A 22,919-nucleotide genomic window follows, 5' to 3' on the forward strand; every position below is an offset into this window, starting at 1 on the left:
ACGAACTAAACATCATGCCATGAGCAAATGCGAAAATGGTTGGATTTTGATGTTACAAAAAACGAACACGAAAATCGTTAACTGTAAATTGCTATCAGGAAAGTTTTCTCTGCAAAACTACAAACTGTGAATGTAAAATTTTCATAATTTTTTTGTTGAACCATATATTGGTTCTATTTATTGATGTTATAGTTTTTATATATAAAACTTCAAAAGATAACAGCAGACCTGCAATTTCTGCAATTTTTTAAAGTAACTTAGAAACCCAAAATTTCTGAACACTCAAAAATATAAAAAGAATCATTACCAATTGGTATACAATACAAAATGTATGCCAGTGACAGATGTTACGGAACAGAAGTGCTCAAGAAAATTTAACTCCCGAAATTTTACTCAAATTCTCGTATGTACATACTCCTTGTCTAGTGTTATAACTTCGAAACAAACAAGTTTTGATAATTTATTTGCAAAAAGTACTTAATGAAGAAGTATTTATTTATAAGCTCTTCCTTTAAAAATCACGTAAGGATACGTATCTACATATGAAAACAACTAAAAAAAAAAAAAAACAAATAAGCAACATCTACGATTACGAAAGGGCTCGATATTTCTTTGTATCTTCTTACAGAGGGCCTTATTTTTTCAGAAAAACTGATTCGTACCTGAATTAACTCTATATGCACTACTGTACTGATCAAATACACCATTGCATACATGAGAAGGGAGGGTATCTTTTTCTTCTGAACTCTTGTACACCAAATGACATATTATGTACGCTCTTACACGTGAAGACCAAAAAGGAGAAAGGTAAAAGCTATAACCAACCAAGTCGTCGCACAATCAATTGGCAATGCTTTTGGCTTAGTCCATCTTCATCTATCCGAAGAAGTTATCATCATCATGAAGCTAGTTTTATTTCCATTTGAAACGTCGACGCGTGAATAAGAGTTACGCGTTTTATCCGTAAGAACATATAGAAAAAGCAAAAAAATATGTTTAAATCATTTATCGTTGTTGCCGGTTGTTATTTATGGGTTATTTGGCATTCGGTTGAATCCTACGAATATGGCTACCATCCAAGTTCCGAGGAATTCGATGGTTTATTGCGTGAAAAAACATGGACTCGGGATATAATATTGCACGATCGTAGCACGAAAAAATTCACACCAAAGTTTAACTTAGACAAACCGAAGGAAAATTCATTTGGGTCCACGACGTCGGTGATGGACAGTCCGTTCTCGGTTGGTTCAATGAGTGTTTCGAATAGCCATCTAGGATATATACAACAAGCTGGCGTTATAAGCCATTCTAGTGAAAGTGTTGTTGCGGAAGTGAACGAAAACCAGAATAACAATTCTACCTTACCGATATTCTTCACAAATCCTGTGACTGGAATTGTTTATGCCATTACCGAGGTAGGGGTGAACACAAATAAAACAGAACTAGCCAACAGTGGGACGATTCCTATTTTCGTAAGTAAGGAACAATACGAAAGAGATTTATATCTGCTGAAAAAAAGCTATGAATCCAAATGCTCCGGGAAGAGACCATCACAAGTAATTAAAATAACCAATGGAAATAGACTTAAGAAACCAAGTTCAAATGTAGTAAAAACACGCCTTTTTGTTAACAAAAATGGCACCCGGGTAGCCAAGGAAAAAAAACGAAAACGTTATAGAAAATCAAAGAAAGCTAAAGAGGTGAAAAATCTCCCAGAAAATCCTGGGTCATCGGACAAGAACATTAATCTCGACACACAGCTGGAAAAGCCAAATGGTTTGAATGTGTTGCCTTCGGTTTTTAGCAGGCCCACAAATAATTATAAACTTAACGAATCTAAGCTTAATAGTGCATTTAATGAAAGTAAATCTCCCACAGGAAGTTTATATCAGCACAAAGTAATCAAAAGATCTCTAAACAATACAGATAAACCTACCACAATCTCCTATCATGAAGCTAATAAAATTTCTACCAGATCAATTAACTCTTCGGATTCAACAGAGAAACCCAAGAAGATTCTATCTACTCAAATTCAAGTAACTAGTGAATATCTTGAGCCAGCGCCATTGCCAGCAAAGATTAGGACACCAAAAAACTCGCTCGAAGAAACCAGTCAAACTGAAACGTCTGCACTTCCGCCACCCTCATCGTCACCTCCAAAACGTCTGATTCCTCCGTGTAAGGAGTCTAAGTCCAAAGTCAAAAAGAAACCCCCTGCCTCCGATGAATACGAAGATGATGAAGACGATGATTACGGCTTTGGGGGAATTTCTTATAACGATGATGATGGTAGTGATGAAAACGATGATGAATCCTCGAACCAAGATCAAGGCAGTGAATCTAGTTTTGAAAATAATGTATCCGATTATGGTTCACATGAAGAGGGAACATCGACGAAGACATCCAAACACCAACAAGACGTTCATTATCGCTTCAAAAAAACCACAAGGAAACGAATTAAGCGCCGAAGACCTTATGGCAGTGGGGAATACGATGACGACTACGCCACCGATGATAACGATAATGATTATGATAATGAAAGTGACGATAGCATGTTTGGAATGATTCGCGGTTTATTTACACCAGTTCAATGGGTAATGGATGTAATATTCGATAGGGCTGAACAAATATTTCAGAAGCCCCCATTGCCAGAAATTATGGATAACCGCAAGCCGAAGTTTCCACAATATACAGTATATAATGCAGCTTCGAATATTGATGCAGCAGTTGAAGGGGAGACTTATGATGGTGATGAAGCAAATTCAATTGGATCGTGGTTTGGTTCATGGTTTGGATTTAGAAGACGCCGACGAGGAACTAATACAACGCCAACACCTACTACAATATTGCAAGAAGAACCTAGCTGGTTTGAATCTTGGTTTGGTAATGGCTATAATAAACCCCAAGACAGCGAAGACGAAAGTGAACGTAAGTTTAAATTTATTAATGCTTTATGCTTTTTAATACGCGTGTAATAATCATTTTTGTGTCTGTTCCTTAAAATTGAGAGCCTAACTTTTGGCCAGTAACAAAGTATGGCTTTATTTTAAACCAATTATTAGAATTTTTGTTTGTAGGTTGCTTATATCGATCAGTGAAAATATTAGTTATTTAAAAAAACGAACGAAAATTTTGTTCGGACTGAAATCTGTGGGTAAAATAAATAAATTAGGTGGCTCAACAGTCCGTAGAGACCAGGGCCAAGTGACTTATAACTCTCAACCATATTCCTGTGTGCGAGTAATTCCAGGGATGGAGGAGACCTACAGTTTTAAGCTGAATACGAACGGCTAATTTGAAAAGCACTTTTGCATGACAAGAATTACTCTTGGAGAATTTGTCAATTCCTCGCAAGGGGCAGTATCCGTGGATAAAACTTTATGTGGCACAGGTAGGGATGGAACCCAACGTCTCTCGCATGACAGTCCAACGTACTAAAAAAAGTCTTGGTTCGGAGAAGAATACGTGTACAGTTTCTGATTTGATAAGTATATGAAATCAAATTAAAAAGCAGAGGTAAAAGTATGTAACACACACATGCAACATATTATATTTCTAAAGTCTTGAAAATGTTTTGAAATGAATCACTATTAAATATCCAAATGAAAGATTCATACACCAACCAACGACCCTACGCTTTGCTTTTTTGAACTTTAAAGAACCAGTTTTTGTTTAAGCTACCTAAGACAAAACAGTAAATTAGATAGATAGTCCAAATAATATAAATAATGTGGAATCTTTAAAAAGCTTATCAAATTCAGTAAGATTCTAGAACTTGAAAATTTAACTTGTATCATACGTAAAAACTATTTTCTCATGCACAATAATGGGAAATTCAGCGATCAAATCAAAATTTGAATAAAACACCTGGATTTTAGAATCCCGCATAAGATAAATAGCATCAGAAATGTAAACTAAAGCGGTTTCTGGTGGTATAATGTATATCTAAAAGTTTCTTTATATGTATACACTTTCAACTTAACTGTAGGGACTTTAACATTATTTATTCTACGGAACAGTAGTATTAATATTTATTAATTCTACAAATATCATCTTTTTTTTGTAGCATGGTTTTTTGGATGGTTTAATGGAAAGCCAAGACCTAAGAGAACAACAACCACAACAACCACCACCACTTCTGTACCAATACTTACAATATCAGAGCCGTTAAAGAATCCCCATAAATGGATAGGGCTCCTCGCACAGCACATTATCAACTCCACTTCAACTAGAAGTCCTATAACTGAAACAACCACCGAAAATCCAGACATCCCAAGAAAAATATCCTATAATAAATACCAAATTTGGCGTTTGAAGCCAAAAACCGATTCTCAGGTCAAAGTACTTGAGGAAATAAAAAATGATGAAGAAGGTGCTCGATTGCAATGGCTTAAAGGGCCTTCCTTAAGGTGAAGATGAAATAAACAATGTATTTATTTATGTTCTTATAATTCGTATTATTCAATCTTATTCCAGAGGTCTAACTGATGTTGTGATACCTCCAAAAATGCTAATAGACTTCCAAGGAACATTGGACTTTGAAAACATCGGTCATGAAATTCTTATTTTCGATGTTGGAAAAGTTATTTCATACGAGCAGGCTAAACAAGATGATATGTTTTCTAAAAAGCCTAATTCAGGCAAGGCTATAATGTCATGGAATCGATACTACGATTATGACAGTATTATCAAGTACTTGGAATTGTTGCAAATACGTAATTCACAATATGTGGAATTAATTCATATTGGACGATCGTTTGAAGGACGACCTCTAATCATAGCAAAAGTTGAAATGAAAAAATCTAACGACAAACCACCAAAGAAAAAGAAGCTTCAGAGTAAGAAACCAGAGCAAGTGAATAGTGTGTTTATAGAAGCAGGTGTACATGGCAGAGAATGGATTGCGCCGGCTTCGGCAACATGGATGATCAATGAATTGTTAAAAATTATGAAGAACAATAGTAAGTTGTATGATGTTTTAAATGTTGTTTAAAGAAAGTGAAAGTTTTACATTATTGGTATGGGACATTTTTTTATGATGATTTAAGCCCATATAAAGGATACTTATTGTATATCAACACAACGATGACGTTTGTATTTTTGATCGTTAAGTTAAGTATTGAATTTTGGAAATTGTAGTTGTACTTGTTGTTTTTTATATGCATATGTGAATTATATCTCTTTTTATATTTTTTAGCAGCTTAATCGGAGTAAAATAATTTTTTAAATGCTTCCTAATGTTCGCATAGGGACATGTTATCGTAATTGGGGATAAAAAGCAAAACACAGTGTATAGTGTTATAGGAAAATGATCATAGTTAATTTTTTTTTATTTATAAATTAGATCCGAAACCCAAGTTTGTAGCTGAATCAGATGAAAATGAAATTTCTAGATTTGATTTAACAAGCGCGATTGATAAAAACAATACCAAGATGGATAAAATGTGTAGACACATTAAAAAACAAAATTGACACAAATTTGATTTATGGACTTTTCTTTTGATAAAATAGCTCTGTTTATTTTTAATTAAATTTGTCAAAACGTTAATTCAACCCATTTTCGCTGTCACTCAAGAAATATGAACAGAATTTATCTACTTACAATTTTGTACCTGTGTTTTTTTTTTAGTAAGAACGGTTTACTTCCTTCCATTTGAAAGATTCATGGAGCGATAACTTACAGCTTATAACATCGATAGATGAAGAAAAGACTTTGAAAAAAATTAGTGGTGGTATTCTTGCTATAGCAATTTGTGAAAAGGGAAAATCTTGGTTGACCCTTAATATTTCACGAACTAATAACGCTAGAAACTTTACTTAAATGTTATATTATTTAAACTTAATGCGTTAGCAACTGACTTATGCATGTATGTTGTTGATGCTTTCAAAAAAAAACGAATATATAACGGGTTATGCATTTTGTAGTTTCAAAATTAAGGGCTGGAATTCGACATTTGTCAAACTAAGTTTTTAAACCAATTCTTTTTACAGTTGAAAGTCTGACATTTACGAAAATACATCGCTTTACTATCGCACAACGCATACAAATTGTTAATAACTACTACAAAAATATTGATTCTGCCACAACCAGTGCTACCGACGACCCGAATGTGTCGGTTAATCGTCGTCTCAGGAATTGGGAGTGCCTTACGGCACATTATGTCGTATTTTGCATTTGGATCTACACCTACATCCATTTAAAGTCCAGCTCACACAAATGTGTTTTAATGACTTTTACTTATGAAACCGAAAAATGGATAACCCGTTATATATTCGTTTTATTTAAAGCATCAACAACATGAATATATATTAAAGGGAATTTGGACTAAAAGAATGTAAAGATATGTTTAAAAAAGAGGCTACAATATGACCTGATAACTTAAAAGTTCAACAAAATATTAATAACAACATTTTGTAAGAGATGAACAAATTGAAAGTCAATATCTTCATTTGTTCTCATAATACTTGAGTCGAAAAACATTTCATATCAGTTTTTTGTAAAAAAAAGTTGACAATTGGAATTTCTGTTCTTATACAAAAAATACAGATTTTATTTTTCTAAGATTTTTATTTTACGTTATTCTCGAGATAATGGAAATTGAACATCAATTTTGTATTTATTATGAAGTACTTTTTGTAGATTTTAATTTTTATGAAATAACATAAAATTGAATTTTTAATTTTTCGTACTGAATGTTAAAAACAATATTTTTTTTAAGTTTAAATTATTTTGAAGAGAAGATATTTGAGTCGAAATTCAATTTTTGCAACTTTTAGTTTTTTTTTCGATTTTTCTCAACATATATTATACATAGGTGACAAATATTTTTTTTAGTTTTTTTTTGATTTTATATATGTATACCAAATTTATTTAACGTATTGGTTCCTGAGTCATTTTGTGTTAGCAAAATCTTTTTTTTAAATTGATATAGAAAGACAACACCCACTTCTTTTTATAACACTATACAGAAGTGGGTGTTATAAAAAGAAAACAAAATTTATTTCAAGTCGAATTTTCCTAAAGGTATGGACGACGAAAAAAACGCGAATATATAATCGTACATACGCACGCAGAGATATCTCTCTAAAAATCTCTGATTTAGATTCTACGGACCTCAGACTGATAATAATAACTTCCTATGGGAAGTTAAAAATGAGCGAAATTCGCCTTAGAGAGAACGGACTGTTTAAAACATACAAATTCAAATACAATTTTTTTACTTTTGAAATTATTTTACTCTAAACAAATTTAATAGTTTTCCAATAAAATATCTTTTATACTAACAATTAGGGATGGTTTATTGTTCATTTCCGGTGTCAATCCCGATAGATTGAAATTTCTTGACGTTTTAAATACTTCTTTTTTTCTCTCGTCAACAATGGTTACAGTAAATTTCTTGGGTATGCTTACATCAGTTTTATTTTCACTTATACGGCTTCTGACATTTTTATCTTTAATTTTTACTTCTAAATACTCGGGTTTCGGAGGTACAACCAACTTTGCAGGAATACTTGTACCTTTTTTAGAAAATAGGTTTTTTTTTCTAAAAAATTAAAATAATTTGAAATGTTACCTGAATTATTTTTCATGGTAAGTTGCATTTTATCTTGACTCAGCTTATGTTTCCAACTCATTTTATTTAAAATGACTCGAGTTGTAATTGAAAGGAAAAGTATTGTCAAAAGCCCTGACACAAAAATCTTTGTGCATCTATAGAGAGAAATGTATTTTGAAAAAATGTAATTTTACAGATCACAACATTATGGTAAGGACGGAATTTAATATTTATGACAAGCACATGTGCGTTGCCAATTCATCACTCTACTCCCATTACACTTACCGATCAGAATGATAAGTTGTTCTCAAGCAGTCAACTAAAAATCTTGCGATTGAAAACCAAAAGATAACAGATCCGAAAAATATGAACCTTAAAATAAATATTTTTACTAAAAAAGTATTCACTTCAATTTAAAAACTAAACTAACGCTATAATACAAACTAAATCAGTTGAAAAAGATAAAAAAGTCCGTTGCTCCATATTGTACACTAAATCTTCATTTTGATAATTTGAAGATCTTTGTTCAATTTCTGACAGTTTTCGATAATTTTTGTTTTGACATTTCTGTTTTAATTTGTAAAGTACTTCTTCTTTGTCCATTTTCTTTAATATAATATTTTAAAAGTTAAAAATATTCACACAACAAAATTTTGAAATTTCTAAACAGATTTAAAAAAAAAACAAGAACTTCTATTTATGATGTTTGTAAATAAAAAAATTACTTTTATTTCAGTGACAAAATTTTGTGAGTTTATACTTCTAGGCATATCAAAACCCACAAATAACAGATTCAGTGAGCCCTCAATTAACATACACACATGAGCAATATTCTAACTCACTTTTGATTTATGGTAGTTTTAATTTTAAAAAAGTTCAAACAAATGTTAACAAATATATATTTAACTCAAACTCAGAAATAGGGCTAACCCAAGCATTATAATTTATCTATAAAGATTTTAAAAGGTATTAAAACTTTCTTTTTTAGAAACCAATTTGGGAACTGAGTACATCAAGAATACAACTTGGTATATTATGCCTATTGCTAATCCCGATGGATATGAATATAGTCATCAGTATAATCGGCTATGGAAAAAATCACGAGCCCGGTACATTTCAAAACCAAATGGCATCATTGACTCCGCTATGACTTGGTTGCAAAAGAAAAAATCAGAAAAGGTGTGCTTTGGTGTAGACTTAAACCATAATTGGCATTTTAATTGGGGAAGAAAAGGCAGTTCGAAAGCACCATGCAATGAGTTCTTTGCTGGTCCAACATCATTTTCAGAGCCAGAAACTCGAGCTATTTCAAAATTTCTAATGGACTATCGAAAACAGATAAAGGTTTGCTATAAATTCAATTTCATTGCAATAACATTTCTTTATTTGTGAATTTTTGTTTATTCAGCTTTTTGTATCACTGCAAGCATACGGTCAAATTATTTCGTATCCAAATAAATTCAATTCATCATATCAAGCTGAAAAACTAGATGACCTCCTAGATGTAGCAATGGTTGCAAGTGATAGTCTCAGGAAAAAAGGCAGCAATTCTAGGTACAAAGTTGATGCTAGTAACGATTTAATAGAAAATAAATCTGGTAATTTATTTCGATGTTATCAAAATAGAATTGTTTTCAATAATTATATCTTCAAGGTTCTTCGGATTATTTTGCATCATTTGAAGTTGGGATACCGTTTAGCTATACCATTCATCTATCTGATAGCGGAATTCATGGATTTTTATTACCGAGTACATTTATAGAGCCTACTGCCAGAGATGCGTTTGATATGATAACGGCCATGATTGATTACATTTGACAATAATTACTAAAATGGGGTTTTGAGCAATAAATACATACATAAAATTAACAAGAGTTAAAGTATATTTCTGTATACATGCTACAAAAAGGAAATGAATCACATCAGTACAGTTTTCCCCCATAAGAAGCTCTTGAGTTTTTGTCATCTTTAAAGCTATCCAAAAATACGATTTTTAAAATATAAAAGTCTACTATAAAATCCGCAGAAACAAACAATAAATGCTGGTGAGCTACAGGGTTCAGAGTCGAAATAAAAGATTTTTAGAAAGACGTCTGTGCGTGCGTGAATACGTCAATAATGCAAGAACCAGCAGAGATACCGACTTTAAACAAATTTTGTTATACATATAACAAGCTCTTTATATCTCAACTAGCTTTTAAAATGTCTTCTTTTAAGGCTGACATTTTAAAACTTTCTAAAGATTTTGCAATTTGCAAATTAAATGCATACTCTGTAACCAACATCATGGTCGATAGTTCTACTTTGACTAATGATTTGGCACAGCCTATTCCTACTAGTTTCTCTTCTACAGGTGAAGATATTCTCGCGCAATCAGGTTCTGGTGTTAAAATCGCAGAAAGTATACCTGACAAACAAAAGAAAAGTTCTAAAACAAGGAGCCGAGAAACCTCTGAAGTTGCTAGAAATTCTACGCCCCCCATCAAAAAGAACAAATGTCAACATCACCCTTATACCTACAGATCCCACCGGAACTCCCCATATACCTCTAATTGCTGACTCAAATTTAGCTTCCAATAGTGACTCCATTACAGGAACTGTAATAAACAACTTCATCGATATCAAACTTGTCTCGAAACCAAAAATAATTTGTATATCTCGTGTGGACAGTTACAACGCCAGAAGACATAACTTCCCACTTAGTATCTACCAAAGAGCATACATTCCAGCTAATTCATTAGTTGTACTAAGATCAGTAAACCAAAACACTTTTTTTCGTCTTTTAAATTAATAACGAATCCCACTTATTCTGATTCTATTTCCAACCCAAATATATGGCCCGCAGAAACTTCAGTCAAAGAATTTACTCAAAGTTGAAAACCAAGTCAAAAAACTTAACAGGCTGCGCTCTTCTAAGAAAACGTAAGGGGACTTTGTAGCAAGACTGCTGTCATTTTTCTTAACTCCTAATCATTTCCACACGACGTATTCGTTTTGACAGAAACGTGGCTTAATTCAAGCTTTTCCTACACAGAACTTTTCAGTCAAGAGTTCGAAGTTTACAGAAACGACCGTCATGTTGGTAATGCAAAGCATTTAGGTGGAGGTGTTCTCATAACGGTAAAAAATACATATTTCTCTTCTTCTGTATCTTTTTCATTTGAATTATCAATTGAACTCGTATGTGTAAAGATAACGATACAGACTAAGACTATTTTCATTTTAAACGTCTTCATTCCTCCAAAAAAATTGGAGTCTGTTTATAACGATCTCTCCTTGGCATTAGACTTTCTTATTAATTTGTCCAGCTCTGACATCAATATTTTACTCTTAGGGATTTTAATTTAACACACATTGACTGGATTCCATCCGAAGGACGAATCCTGCCATGAAGCCTCTCCTTCTTCTTCACAAATGGAACTATCTCTTCTCAATAAAGTCCTTCTTACTGACTTACAGCAAACAATTTGTATTAAAAACTCAAAAAATCGAATTCACGATTTAGTTTTTTCTTCTGACGCTATTAGTACTCTTTTTCTAGAATCTAGATGAGGAATTACTAATATTGATAAATTTCAACCACCTTCGGACATTTTTTTTTTACTTAAATAATCACCTTTCTGAACACAGTAATTCCTTTGATTGCTTATGTAATTTTGATTTCAGAAGAGCCAATTTCCAGCAGTTGTCTGCAGATTTAACCATTTCTGAAATTGCTGATACCTCAGCATTTTCTAACATTGACGAAGCTGTTTCAACTTTGTATATGATTCTTAATTATTGTTTAAAAAAAAAAGTAGGTACCCATAAGTTATTCAAGAAATACAAACGTTAGCCATCGTTGGTTGGAAAGATGGCTTTCCAGTTAACTTCACTTACAAGAACCTTAAATTAATTAAATTTTCATAATCTTCACTCCTTTTCGCAAACTAGCTGTAGTCACATACCTGTGCTACAGAGTACGGTCCTTGATCTTTTATCTGCGATAAATGATGACTGTTCAGCCGGTCCCGATGGTATTCCCCCGATAGTACTAAAAAAGTGTAGTAATGCTTAAGTTGAACCCCTTACGTTCTTATTCAAGTTTTCTCTAAGAGAAGTCATTTCTAACACCAATTTTCAAGAAAGGTAACAAGGCGGATATAACAAACTACAGGCCCATTGCAAAGCTTTCTTGCATTCCTAAATTGTTTGAACAAGTTGTTTGTGAAAGTGTAGCATTTTTTAGTAAAAATATCATTTGCGAACAGCATCATGATTTTGTGAAAAAAAGATCAACCGTTACTAATCTCCTCACATGCTCAAACATTTGTTCAAACGTTTTAGAACAAGGTTATGAAGTTGACTGTGTTAATACTGACTTTTCTAAAGCTTTTGACCAACTTAGCCACGGAATTATTTTATTTAAACTTAAAGCTCTTGGTTTTCCAGCATTTTTCCTAGATTGGATCAAATAATACCTTGAAAACAGATCATATAATGTAAAATTTAGAAATTGTCTTTCAGAACATTTTGTCGCTCAATCTGCTGTTCCCTAGGGAAGACATCTTGGCGCTTTTCTGTTAATCCTGTCTATTTACGACATATCGTCATGTATACGCTCAAGTGAAGTTCTCATTTTTGGTGATGACATGAACATTTATTAGACTCAAATATATTTTTAAAACTTTGAGATATTGGCTTTAAACTACTTTTTTCTTTTAAAAAATATTGTTGTCAAAATTCAAGAAAATTTTGAGAAAAATCGAATTGACAGTTTAAAAAAAAAACTTAAAACCTAAAAAAAAAGTAATCATAGCTTAGCCAACTAATTTTCACTTAACAAATATTGTTTTCAACATTCGGAAAAATTTTGAGAAAAATCTAATTGACAATTTGTTTACAAAAAATAAAAACCTAATAACCTTGATATCTCTCAAATTAATTTTATTCATCGAATTTCTAAAAATTTAATAAATGCTACTTAAATTGGTTAAATTTTTTGTTAGACTAAAAATCTATTTAACAAAACTAGATTTTCAAACTAAACTATTTCTTTATATGAAAAATATTGTTGATTATTTTAAATTTTTTAAGAATAATTCAACTGACAAATTTTTTAACCCAACACAAAAACCTACAAACTTTTAAGCAAGACAAATCAACAGATGTGATGATAAGTTATCAGTGTGGGTTGCATCCTAGCCTCTTTTTATTAATGATATCCTGCCTGAAATTTCTAGTCTACTTACCTGCTTCGCTGACGATAGCACCTTCAGCTTTTCATATTCGATGTTAGATTCATCTTGCTCTTCCGATTTAGATCGGATGTGATTCCAACGGCATTTGCAACACATCAGATTTCACATTTTTTACAACTACTCCTTAGCATCCCATTAATGAAACCAAAATAAACTGCTTTCCCTCTGTTTTGAAAAATTTCAATCCAAATACTTGATCATGGCTTCATCAATGGATAATTTTTCGTGTATTGAGCCCTATTGTTAATATTTTCGACACAAAAGATTTGTAAGCGGTCTGAGCTATGTCATTTTGTCTCTAGCATCTAATTGATTCTTATGTGAGAAATTAATGTATTTTCGAATCTCTTAAAAATGGTTGCGAAACATGTTGTTTGGTAAAAATGCGGTTCGATTATCCTCATCTAATTTCCAACAGATTTATTCTCTGGGCATTGAGCGGTAACCATTGTATAAAGCCTATAGAATGCTCTTTTTTGCAAATGAGAATATGATGAATGAATTCTATAACCTCTCTATCAAACAGTATTTGACATACATATTTTTACTGGGGACTTATTTTCCAAATAACATTTCACATTGATCTTGTTTACCTCAAATCTATTAGAACGGTTCAACGTGCTATCAGTACCGCTCTTAGACCAAAGTGCTTGAGTTTGAGATTGCCTTAATATTGCCTCATATCATTGTCAAAATAACTTCGTCCTCCACATTGAAATCCTTACCCATAACAAAAAGGTTATATAACCTGGATAACATCATTGGGAATTGATCGGTATGCAAATTCTGTGTGTCTTTTTGATCCTCCTCTGCATCGTAATCTGATTCTGGTGGTAAAAATACAGTGTCAAACATAGCCTTTGGAAAACAAAAATTGTCAGTTTTTACCATTGCATCCAAGAGGGTTCACATAATTTAAGGTTTACTTACATGATTGGAAGAAAAAGAAAATTAACCGATCTGTCAACTCCCAAACATTGTATAGCATCCAATATTGTGACAATTTCCAATTTTCTATCAATTAAAAATTTTCCGTTTATACGGTTGGGTGATTGTATCCAAATTTTATAATTTTTTTCAAAGAAAATCGGCTGACAATTGCAAGCAATTTGTAGGGAGACTTTAGAAAGAAGAAAATTGATAGACTCATTGGAAGACAATTTTCTTAACAGATGGAAGAGAATAAAAGAACTTGTTTTAGATGTAAAAACATCAGGTCGTGCAAAAACATTTAAAAGTGTATAACATATAAAAAAGTGCAACAATAATGAAACACGCAATACCAGCTGTACTAAAAACATATTCATTAGAGGCCATAGAGGAAACATATTACCCGTGTTTTGTTGGAAAATCTATCCATAGTAAAGTAGGATTTTACACGAATAACAAAAACAATATCCATAGTGAGAATAACACCGATAAAAGTTAGAGTAGAATCTCACTATGGATAGGTTTTTGACATTTATACGAGCCTCGAATGGATCTTATGTGATTTCGTTCTCAAATGTTAGTACGATTGATATTGCATTTGTATCTCGATGGCTGTGTTCGTTGAGTTTTTCTGCATTTGGAATCATGTGTGTTTTCCATTGCGGAAAAAACGAATCTATTACTGTTGATATTATTTAGTTTTGTTAGTAAAAATTGACTAACTGGGCTTATTTTGCAAGAAAAAACAATAGAAAAGATATTTATGTTTTGCTATGTTTCCAAAAAAGGTTTATCTCATTTTAGAATAGATAAATCTCTACTCGATTCAGGTATATAAAGAATTCAACACCACCATGTTCATTAGAGGCCATAGAGGAAACATATTATATATTAGTATATATTATATTATTATAATCTATTTTCTCTATGAGAGAAGCGGTGAACCAGAGCTCTAAATAATTTTACCACCTTCTATCTTTAGTTTTTTCAATAAATTCTTGACTCCGTAAATTCTTTCGAAATACTTTTTGTTGTTCTTTCCTGCTTTTTGACAATTAAATATTGGATGGTGTTGTGGACAATCGTCTAATGATTTAAAAATACCAGAAACAGGGTGCGAACCATTGAATATCGCCCAAATTAAAAATTGCATAGCGTCTGAAACAATTGTATTAACATTTTGTTGTTGTACGATTTTTGCAATTTAACCGATCCTTTGGGCGTTTTAGCATTTTGGCCACAAAGCCCAAAATCAGTGTCATATTGTCTAATAGGGCCCGTACACTACACAAACTGTTTGAGCAAACGAATGTATTTTGTTGTTTTAAAAATGTTTGTGCAAACTGTTTGAGTAGTGTGTAGTGATTGTGCGTGTTGGTGCAAGCGGTTTGAACAAAATCAAAAAATTTGGAATTTTCCGTGCCTGCACAAACATGTTTGTGTGGTGTGTATTGAATTTTCCTCAAACCGATGCCAATTTTCATAGAGTTAACATAATTAAACAAGAGGAACAAATTTATTGGACACCAAATTCTTTTTTTTTTGTTTTTCTGTTTTTTTTAATAGCCAAGGCAATAATCAAAGCTGCACATGCTAAATCACTCATTGCTCCGTGTCCGTAGGTAGTACTTTTGAACAAACGTGTTTGCGTTTTGTATGGGCCCTATAAATCAATTTAAAAATATCCGAAGATGACATGTTTTAATGTTTGAACATTCCGACAAATTTTTTGTTTATGTTGGGCACTACAACGTTTTGAGTTTTAAATTTGTTCAGATCGCCTAAAAACTTGGAACGTCAAGAAAGCGTCACAAATATGTTTGGCTTTATTTCACTTTCCGGAAGGGAAATATAAGTCCAATTTTCAAAGTGAAATAAAACTAAACGGTATGCTTGCTCATAGTGCTAGCATCCAGCATTATGGCGAATAAAAAGTGAAACATGAATGTAACTATCCTGGCTGGGCTCACTATAGGATTTGGGATAAGTACAAGGTTGTGTGAATGCAAAGCATCTTTACATGCCCCCCATGCGTACCTCACTGTGTATATACATACATATATGTCTCAAAGCCCGAACATGTTTTGGGCGTACCGACATTATGACATTTTGTTTGGGCTTTGTGATATTTTTTACGACGATTTATTTTTGGTAATGGTGTCTTGGATTGAAGGGACCTAGTTTTAAGCCGATTCCGAGCTTCTAATTTGAGAAAGTTATTTTTATGGAGGATTTGTCAATTTTTCGAAAGAGGAAGTACTTGTGAAAAAAACAAGCAGTGTTTGAATCCAAGACCTCTGGCATGACAGCCCCACGCACTAAATCACCACGGGTATAGCGATTTATGACTCTTTCAAACACAAATCTTAAAGAAGAATTGACGATTGATTGCATTTTAAAAATTTGTACCGTTATGTGATAGGTCGATGACTTTTGCTTATTTTAAATATATTTCATTTATTTACTAGAGAGAGAGAGGGATCAAAATCTTGGGAAAATAAATCCACAGAAAATTTAAAACATACAAAAATGAAAACAGAAACCCAAGCTTTCAAAGCATTGCCATTGTGAGCAAACATTTTTAAAGTATACAGAAGTTTGTGAAAAGGTTTTTTGACACCATTAATAATTCTAGCAGCCAATTTAATCTATGAGTTAAACCTATGGATTATGGCAGTTTTTGAAGAGATTTGATTTCCTAGATAAATACTTCGAAATCATTTTTGTTTTACCATCAAAGCTCATTTCTCTTAATTTTTTCAACGAGATATCACGGCTTGCTGTGGTGGTCCTTCTGCACAAACTTAAAGTTCCATGATCACATTGTTCCATGCTTCCTTGTCATCCCTGAATTAGGTCGCCCTTAGGGTACTCCATAATATATATACACATAGAAAGACATCACAACATAAGACTGCACAGCAAACTAACATGATGAAGATACTGATGGGATAAGGAAAGGAAGAGCCATAGTTTGTGAACATTGCCACACAGAGATATCAATTTGTACAACATGTTTATATACAAAATGTCAAAAGTTTTCATTGGGAAGTTAGTTTAAAATAATAAAATAGCTCATATGCTCTCGAGATAAACCGACGGAGGTACAGTGGCGGTGAAAAACTGTCCAGTGGTAAACTGGCAGAGGTAAACGGCTGTTGGTATTGGTAAAATGGGAAAGGAGAATAGTCACGTCGTGGACATATGCATGGATCTGTCTCCCTCTACTTCTCTGTATTTAAAATTATCTCATTCTAAAGCCCGATACGCAGTGTTGTTCCATCTAGACAAAAAATGTAGACTACACGATTGTCTTCGTGTAGACAACTCAACGTAGACAATTCATCATTGTCTACATGTCAATGTAGACATTGGAAACAATGTAGAAAATCAATTTTATTTCAATTTTTCAACTTTTTTTTCTCTTCTTAATCATATAAACAAAACAAATTTGTATTATTTTAGTCTTTCACTTTGCATTTTATATTTATTTAAACAAAAATAAAAAATCGTAAATGCTTATGTATTTCATAAATACAATAGAAACCTAATTCATTTTTGTCTTCGACGTCTTCGTCAAAACAATTATATTGATTATCCTCGATTCTCAATGAATAAAAATGATGAATAATTTTTTTCAATCGTTTAAAAATCAAGCGGTTTCTCGACATGGAATGAACATTCGACCAACTTGAAAAAACTCTTTCCATTTGAGCGGAAGAGGCTGGAATAAAAATAAGTTTTTTGAAAAATTCGCCAGATTTGGATGTTTTATAGAATCCATATTCCAAAAAAACAATTGGTATTTTAATATCTTTTTCATAAAGAATTTTACAAAAGTTGATTTTTCTATTAAAAGAGTCCCAATCTATAATTCCATCGCTATTCAGCGATGATTACACAAAAACTGGCACGCGATTTCATTTTGACTAACCGTCAGCTTCAAATTTGCAAAATGAAGGTGTAAATAATAAGCTTGACACCTGTTTATTAATGTGCAGACAGATGAAGAAGCTCGATGTAACTCTTAAGCATTATTCACATGAGCACGACCAATGACCAACGACCGACGAATGAACGAATATTCGTCGATTTTGACATTTCTTTCACATGAGAGTTTTTAATTCGTCGCGAATAAAGTTTGACTTTGACCACCGAAACCAAAACAAGAATGATTTTTTTAGGTTAAGTACGTGCGATTATTTTATTCGTTGGGAGTGTGGATAATGTGGAACGCGAATAAAGTTTGACAGTTCGTATCAAATTCAATTTTTTTCGCGACGAATAAATTTGTTTTCTTAAATTTATTAATATTTGATATTGAAAAGTAAAAGTATGCATCATAAATCAAATAGAAACTATATTGCTATCGTTTTGTAAAGAATTTGTGTGGAAATATGTCTTCAAACGTATATAAGCTCACATTTTATAAGTCATTCGTCGTTCGTTGGTCGCGCTCATGTGAATGCTGCTTTAATATATTGTTTGAACCCTTTTAAAATCAAAGCAACCTTGGCATTAATATTTTTGTCGATTAAGTCTTTGGCTAAAAGATTTCCAATATGACAGATGTGCTATGATATATAAAAGTTTCTGTATTTTTAACCATTTTCTTCATTGTTGACATCATTGTCTACCTTGTCCACATTGTTGACACAATTGTCTACGTAGAAATGTAGACAATCAAAGTCGACATGTAGAACAACACTCCCGATACGTCTACAGGCAGCCTTAAAAAAAAAAACAAACCTCTCGAAGGGCTAGATGGCGCCAGTGTTTTTGACATTTAAGTTGTCATTATGACACTTCTTTTTAGCTTCACCCCACATTCCACAAACAAAAACGTTTACTTTGCTGTCGCCTAGTTAACGAAATATAAAAACCTGCAATTTAATACATTTTTAAATTAAAATATCTCAAAAAACTAATTATTCTAAATAAAAAATGGAAGAAGTGCAGAGACACAGTGTGCACACATTGGTGTTTCGTTCGCTGAAAAGAACACATGATATGTTTGTTTCCAATCAAGGTGCTCTTCCGGAAATTGATGAAAAGCTGTAAGATTGCGCCTTACTATTTCTTTTATAAAATTATAAATTTAAAAATATTAATCTTTGATAGAGACAAAATGAGAAAAGCAATAAAAGCTAGAGATAGCTATTCGCTCGTTTTTGAAAGAGTAAGTAAAGCATTAGAATTGAAACAGCTTAACCCCACAACAGGCGCTGAGGAACCCCAAATACTCGCGATTACTAATGGACCAACTACTTCGGGAAGCAAATCCAACGATACTAATAGTCAAGCAATAGTACCGGTCACTGAGAATTATCAATCAACTGTCGCTGGACTAATTAAAACTACGACAACAACCACAAATAGTGGAATGCAATTGATACCTAAGAAAGCACCCAGCATTCCAAAGCCAACTTGGCATGCACCATGGAAACTGTCACGAGTTATATCAGGTAATTCTTCTATCTAACTGGACAAAATTAAATCGTTTTTGAAGCTAGTAGGTTGGAATCCCAAATACCATTTTTCAAATATTAATATTTAACTTATGTCATTACTGAATTCTTTTTCAGGTCATCTTGGTTGGGTGCGTTGTATAGCTGTAGAACCTGGAAATGAATGGTTTGCAACAGGAGCTGGTGATCGTGTGATCAAAATATGGGATTTAGCTAGTGGAAAACTAAAGCTTTCCCTGACAGGTCATGTTAGTACAGTTCGTGGATTAGCCGTTAGCAATAAGCATCCCTATCTCTTCAGTTGTGGTGAAGATCGACAAGTGAAATGTTGGGATTTGGAGTACAACAAAGTTATTCGTCACTACCATGGACATCTATCAGCAGTCTACTCTCTTGCACTGCATCCTACAATCGATGTCTTGGCCACATCTGGACGTGATTCCACCGCTCGAATTTGGGATATGCGAACGAAAGCCAACATTCACACACTCACCGGCCATACAAACACTGTGGCGAGTGTTGTTGCACAAGAATTCAACCCACAAATTATAACCGGCAGTCATGATTCCACAATACGTCTGTGGGATTTGGCAGCTGGTAAGAGCGTGTGCACCTTGACAAACCATAAGAAAAGCGTTCGCAGTCTCGTCATCCATCCAAAGTTGTATATGTTTGCGTCCGCTTCACCGGACAATATCAAACAATGGCGTTGTCCGGAGGGAAATTTCGTGCAGAATGTATCGGGTCACAATGCAATTGTTAACTGCATGGCTGTCAATCAGGATGGGGTTTTGGTATCGGGCGGAGACAACGGTACCATGTTCTTCTGGGACTGGCGAACTGGCTACAATTTCCAAAGATTTCAAGCTCCCGTCCAGCCTGGTTCAATGGACAGTGAAGCTGGTGTTTTTGCAATGGCATTCGACCAATCTGGATCACGACTTATTACTGCTGAGGCAGATAAAACAATTAAAATCTACAAAGAAGACGATGAGGCCACCGAAGAGAGCCATCCTGTTAATTGGCGACCGGACATTCTTAAGCGAAGGAAATTTTAAGCCGCTATACTTTAAACACTTAAGTTTATTATGACAAATTTAATTAAAAAAAAGAACATAAACGTTTAATTATTTTTGTTAAGCCTTAGTTTTTGGAGAATCAGGAATAGGTACTCAACTTCTTCAGACTTAATAAAAAATGAGAAGGGTAAGTTCCCAATAACAATCAAACAAACTGCTAAAATGTCATGTAAATATCTGCTTCGAAAAAAACAATAAGAACCGTGATTATAATTAAACCCAATTATAAAAGATTTTTGGAATATTTTTTTTTGAAATTGTACTTATGTTTTTGAGAAAATATGTATTAATCGAATAAATTAACTTGGTCGAATTTCTCTTCAAACAAAGTTTTCTTTTCGTATTGAACTCTCGCATAAATATAAGAAATTATAAAAGCGCTTCTATTTTCACGGCAGAGGCTCATGCTATATTGGAAGCGGTCAAAACTTCTCTAAAAAGAAAGGGTAAATACATTATAACAACCGATAGTATATCTGTTATAAACGCTATCCGTAATGATAAATACAATGTTTCCGTTATAAACAAAATTAGAGACATTCTCATTCTTTCACCAAAAAAACTTAAAATAATGTGGACCCCTGGTCACACAGGAATTCAAGGGAACGAATATGCCGACGAAGCTGCTACTGCGGCTCACAAAACACCACTCTACCTCTTTGAAACATTCACTAAAAAAGACCTAGCTAACGCTATTCAAATTGGCAATGCAAAAATGAATCAAGAGGAATGGAAAACATATATTCACCACTACGTCACCATTAACCCAAAACGAGACAAGCCAAATTACCCAACATCTACAACAAAAATCGAGAACACAAATTTCATAAGACTTCGTTTAGGTCACACATCCTCCACCCACCAACATCTGCTCCGTAAAGAAAACCCTCCGATTTGCACTACATGCAACGCAGTCATCGATATAAAACACATTTTGGGCTTAGGACAATGTTCACTACCTAGTTCCATCATAAACGATATTCTTAAAAATAAATCTATTATATCAATTTTAAAGGCTCCATCCATAGAAAATATATTAATAATTAATGAATTTATAAAAGCATCAAATATTTCTATATAAATTGTATCTAAACATTAGAGCCGTTAGTCCCTGCAGCTTGTGCTCACTAAACAATATTACCATTGTAATTATTTTATAATTATCTTGTTAATAAATAATAATAATAATAATAATATAAAAGCGCAAATAAAATATTTTTGAATACGCGTAAAAACCGAATTACTCTCAGAATAGACTAAATTTGACCGTCGAAACGATTTTTGTTTGGAACTTGTAATCTATTAAACTACTTAGCTCATGACTTGGAACTTAAACGGCAGTATATGATAAGTTAATTAATGTTTGGTTTCGCAAGCATTGAGAATTATTAACCGTATAGAATTTAATGCTTTGAAATTTCAAAGCTATTTTCTGTCGATAAAGCATAATACGCCAATTTGAATTCGATCCATCAAATAACCAATGTCCATCAGTTTACCATTGAGCTGGATTTCGAATTTACTTTTAAGTATTAATTATGCTGTATCTAACTCCGTTTTTCCCTCCCATTTTAATGTTTAATTTTCTCTTAAATTATTTCCCATACTTAAACTAACGCTTATTGTGTGTTTAAACATATTAAGGGCAGTCATAACTCAAACAATATTTAGACTTATATAGTATACTATCATCTCTACCAACTTGTGTCTACTATTTTTTTGTTATTCGGTTGAGATCTTCTTAAACCTGAGTCGAAATCTTCCCACAGAGTTTTTGATGTATTTTATATACATATTTTGCGTTATCCTTCCATAAAAGTGGCATCATAACTTACTCGGTAAAGGTTTCTTTTCAAGTTCGAACCGTTATTGAGAGATTCGAAAGGTTCTTACTTCTCTTCTGCTTCTTAGCCGAGTGGTGAGGTGAACAATTATCGACCTTAACCTTCTTATATCTCAAACATTTTTAAAAGCATTTGATATGATTTTCTGAGTTTCCATTGCACGTCATTAATTACCCCAGCAGAATACTATTTCTTAAAAAAAAAATATATTAGTTCTATCCACTGTAAAAGACTTAGAAAACGGGAAGGAAATTGATTTTCACTGAATTCTGCCTTGAGAAATTATTGCGGCACTTGAAGAAATATCTATCCTCATTACTGTCTTCAAAGTCATCCCATACACAAAGTCGAAAACATAATATGGGATCTTGGTAAAATAATTCATAAGGCCTAGGTTTTGTTAAAAGGTGGTATAGGGAAGTTTCAAGCCCTTTTGTTACCGGACCATTTATATGAGGTCTATACGATCTTTACTTAAATATGCGTTTTAGGTTTGGTATCTGTATCAAGTATTCACATATCAAGAATTAAAGGCATCGAACAAAGATTCATCCGTGTTGTACTTCAATATATTTCCTGGAAAAAGCTTACATCTTCACCCCTTATCATGATCGCCTCTAGCTATCAAACCTCAACTTATTACAGGAACATAGAGAAATTGCTGACACACTTTCCATGCATCGGATTATTATTCCCTGGCAGAGTTAACTGCACTAACATCTTCTATTTACCAACACACCTCCTATCAATCCAAATTCTTACTTGCATATGGATAACCTCAAACTCTTTTGGACCCATGCAC

General features: G+C 33.0%; 3 protein-coding genes across 3 annotated transcripts; 2 read left to right on the top strand and 1 right to left on the bottom strand.

The window, feature by feature from the left end:
- Positions 1 to 213: 213 nt before the first annotated feature.
- On the top strand, positions 214 to 9,430 carry LOC129948235 (uncharacterized). Its single transcript, XM_056059152.1, has 6 exons — positions 214 to 2,928; positions 4,067 to 4,409; positions 4,477 to 4,961; positions 8,545 to 8,900; positions 8,965 to 9,154; positions 9,211 to 9,430. The coding sequence occupies exons 1-6, from the start codon at positions 993 to 995 to the stop codon at positions 9,372 to 9,374; spliced, it is 3,474 nt and encodes a 1,157-aa protein (XP_055915127.1). The 5' UTR covers positions 214 to 992; the 3' UTR covers positions 9,375 to 9,430.
- On the bottom strand, positions 7,220 to 8,299 carry LOC129948236 (uncharacterized). Its single transcript, XM_056059153.1, has 4 exons — positions 7,987 to 8,299; positions 7,842 to 7,928; positions 7,575 to 7,711; positions 7,220 to 7,518 (listed from the first exon to the last, which is right to left on the bottom strand). The coding sequence occupies exons 1-4, from the start codon at positions 8,157 to 8,159 to the stop codon at positions 7,250 to 7,252; spliced, it is 666 nt and encodes a 221-aa protein (XP_055915128.1). The 5' UTR covers positions 8,160 to 8,299; the 3' UTR covers positions 7,220 to 7,249.
- A 9,125-nt stretch (positions 9,431 to 18,555) lies between the features above and the next one.
- On the top strand, positions 18,556 to 20,321 carry LOC129945318 (pleiotropic regulator 1). Its single transcript, XM_056054975.1, has 3 exons — positions 18,556 to 18,783; positions 18,848 to 19,191; positions 19,312 to 20,321. The coding sequence occupies exons 1-3, from the start codon at positions 18,671 to 18,673 to the stop codon at positions 20,250 to 20,252; spliced, it is 1,398 nt and encodes a 465-aa protein (XP_055910950.1). The 5' UTR covers positions 18,556 to 18,670; the 3' UTR covers positions 20,253 to 20,321.
- The last annotated feature ends 2,598 nt before the right edge of the window (positions 20,322 to 22,919 follow it).

Source organism: Eupeodes corollae, chromosome 2 (assembly GCF_945859685.1).
Source record: "Eupeodes corollae chromosome 2, idEupCoro1.1, whole genome shotgun sequence".
Taxonomy (NCBI): Eukaryota; Metazoa; Arthropoda; class Insecta; order Diptera; family Syrphidae; genus Eupeodes; species Eupeodes corollae.

What these genes read in the sequence shown, in the direction of transcription:
- LOC129948235 (XM_056059152.1), top strand. Translation starts at nt 993, where the DNA reads ATGTTTAAATCATTTATCGTTGTTGCCGGTTGTTATTTATGGGTTATT. An exon ending in CAGCGAAGACGAAAGTGAAC is followed by an intron (nt 2,929 to 4,066) that starts GTAAGTTTAAAT and finishes TTTTTTTTGTAG; the next exon opens with CATGGTTTTTTGGATGGTTT. An exon ending in TTTAATAGAAAATAAATCTG is followed by an intron (nt 9,155 to 9,210) that starts GTAATTTATTTC and finishes TATATCTTCAAG; the next exon opens with GTTCTTCGGATTATTTTGCA.
- LOC129948236 (XM_056059153.1), bottom strand. Translation starts at nt 8,159, where the DNA reads ATGGACAAAGAAGAAGTACTTTACAAATTAAAACAGAAATGTCAAAAC. An exon ending in GATTTAGTTTGTATTATAGC is followed by an intron (nt 7,929 to 7,986) that starts GTTAGTTTAGTT and finishes ATTTATTTTAAG; the next exon opens with GTTCATATTTTTCGGATCTG. An exon ending in TACCATGAAAAATAATTCAG is followed by an intron (nt 7,519 to 7,574) that starts GTAACATTTCAA and finishes TTTCTAAAAAAG; the next exon opens with GTACAAGTATTCCTGCAAAG.
- LOC129945318 (XM_056054975.1), top strand. Translation starts at nt 18,671, where the DNA reads ATGGAAGAAGTGCAGAGACACAGTGTGCACACATTGGTGTTTCGTTCG. An exon ending in CCGGAAATTGATGAAAAGCT is followed by an intron (nt 18,784 to 18,847) that starts GTAAGATTGCGC and finishes AATCTTTGATAG; the next exon opens with AGACAAAATGAGAAAAGCAA. An exon ending in ACTGTCACGAGTTATATCAG is followed by an intron (nt 19,192 to 19,311) that starts GTAATTCTTCTA and finishes ATTCTTTTTCAG; the next exon opens with GTCATCTTGGTTGGGTGCGT.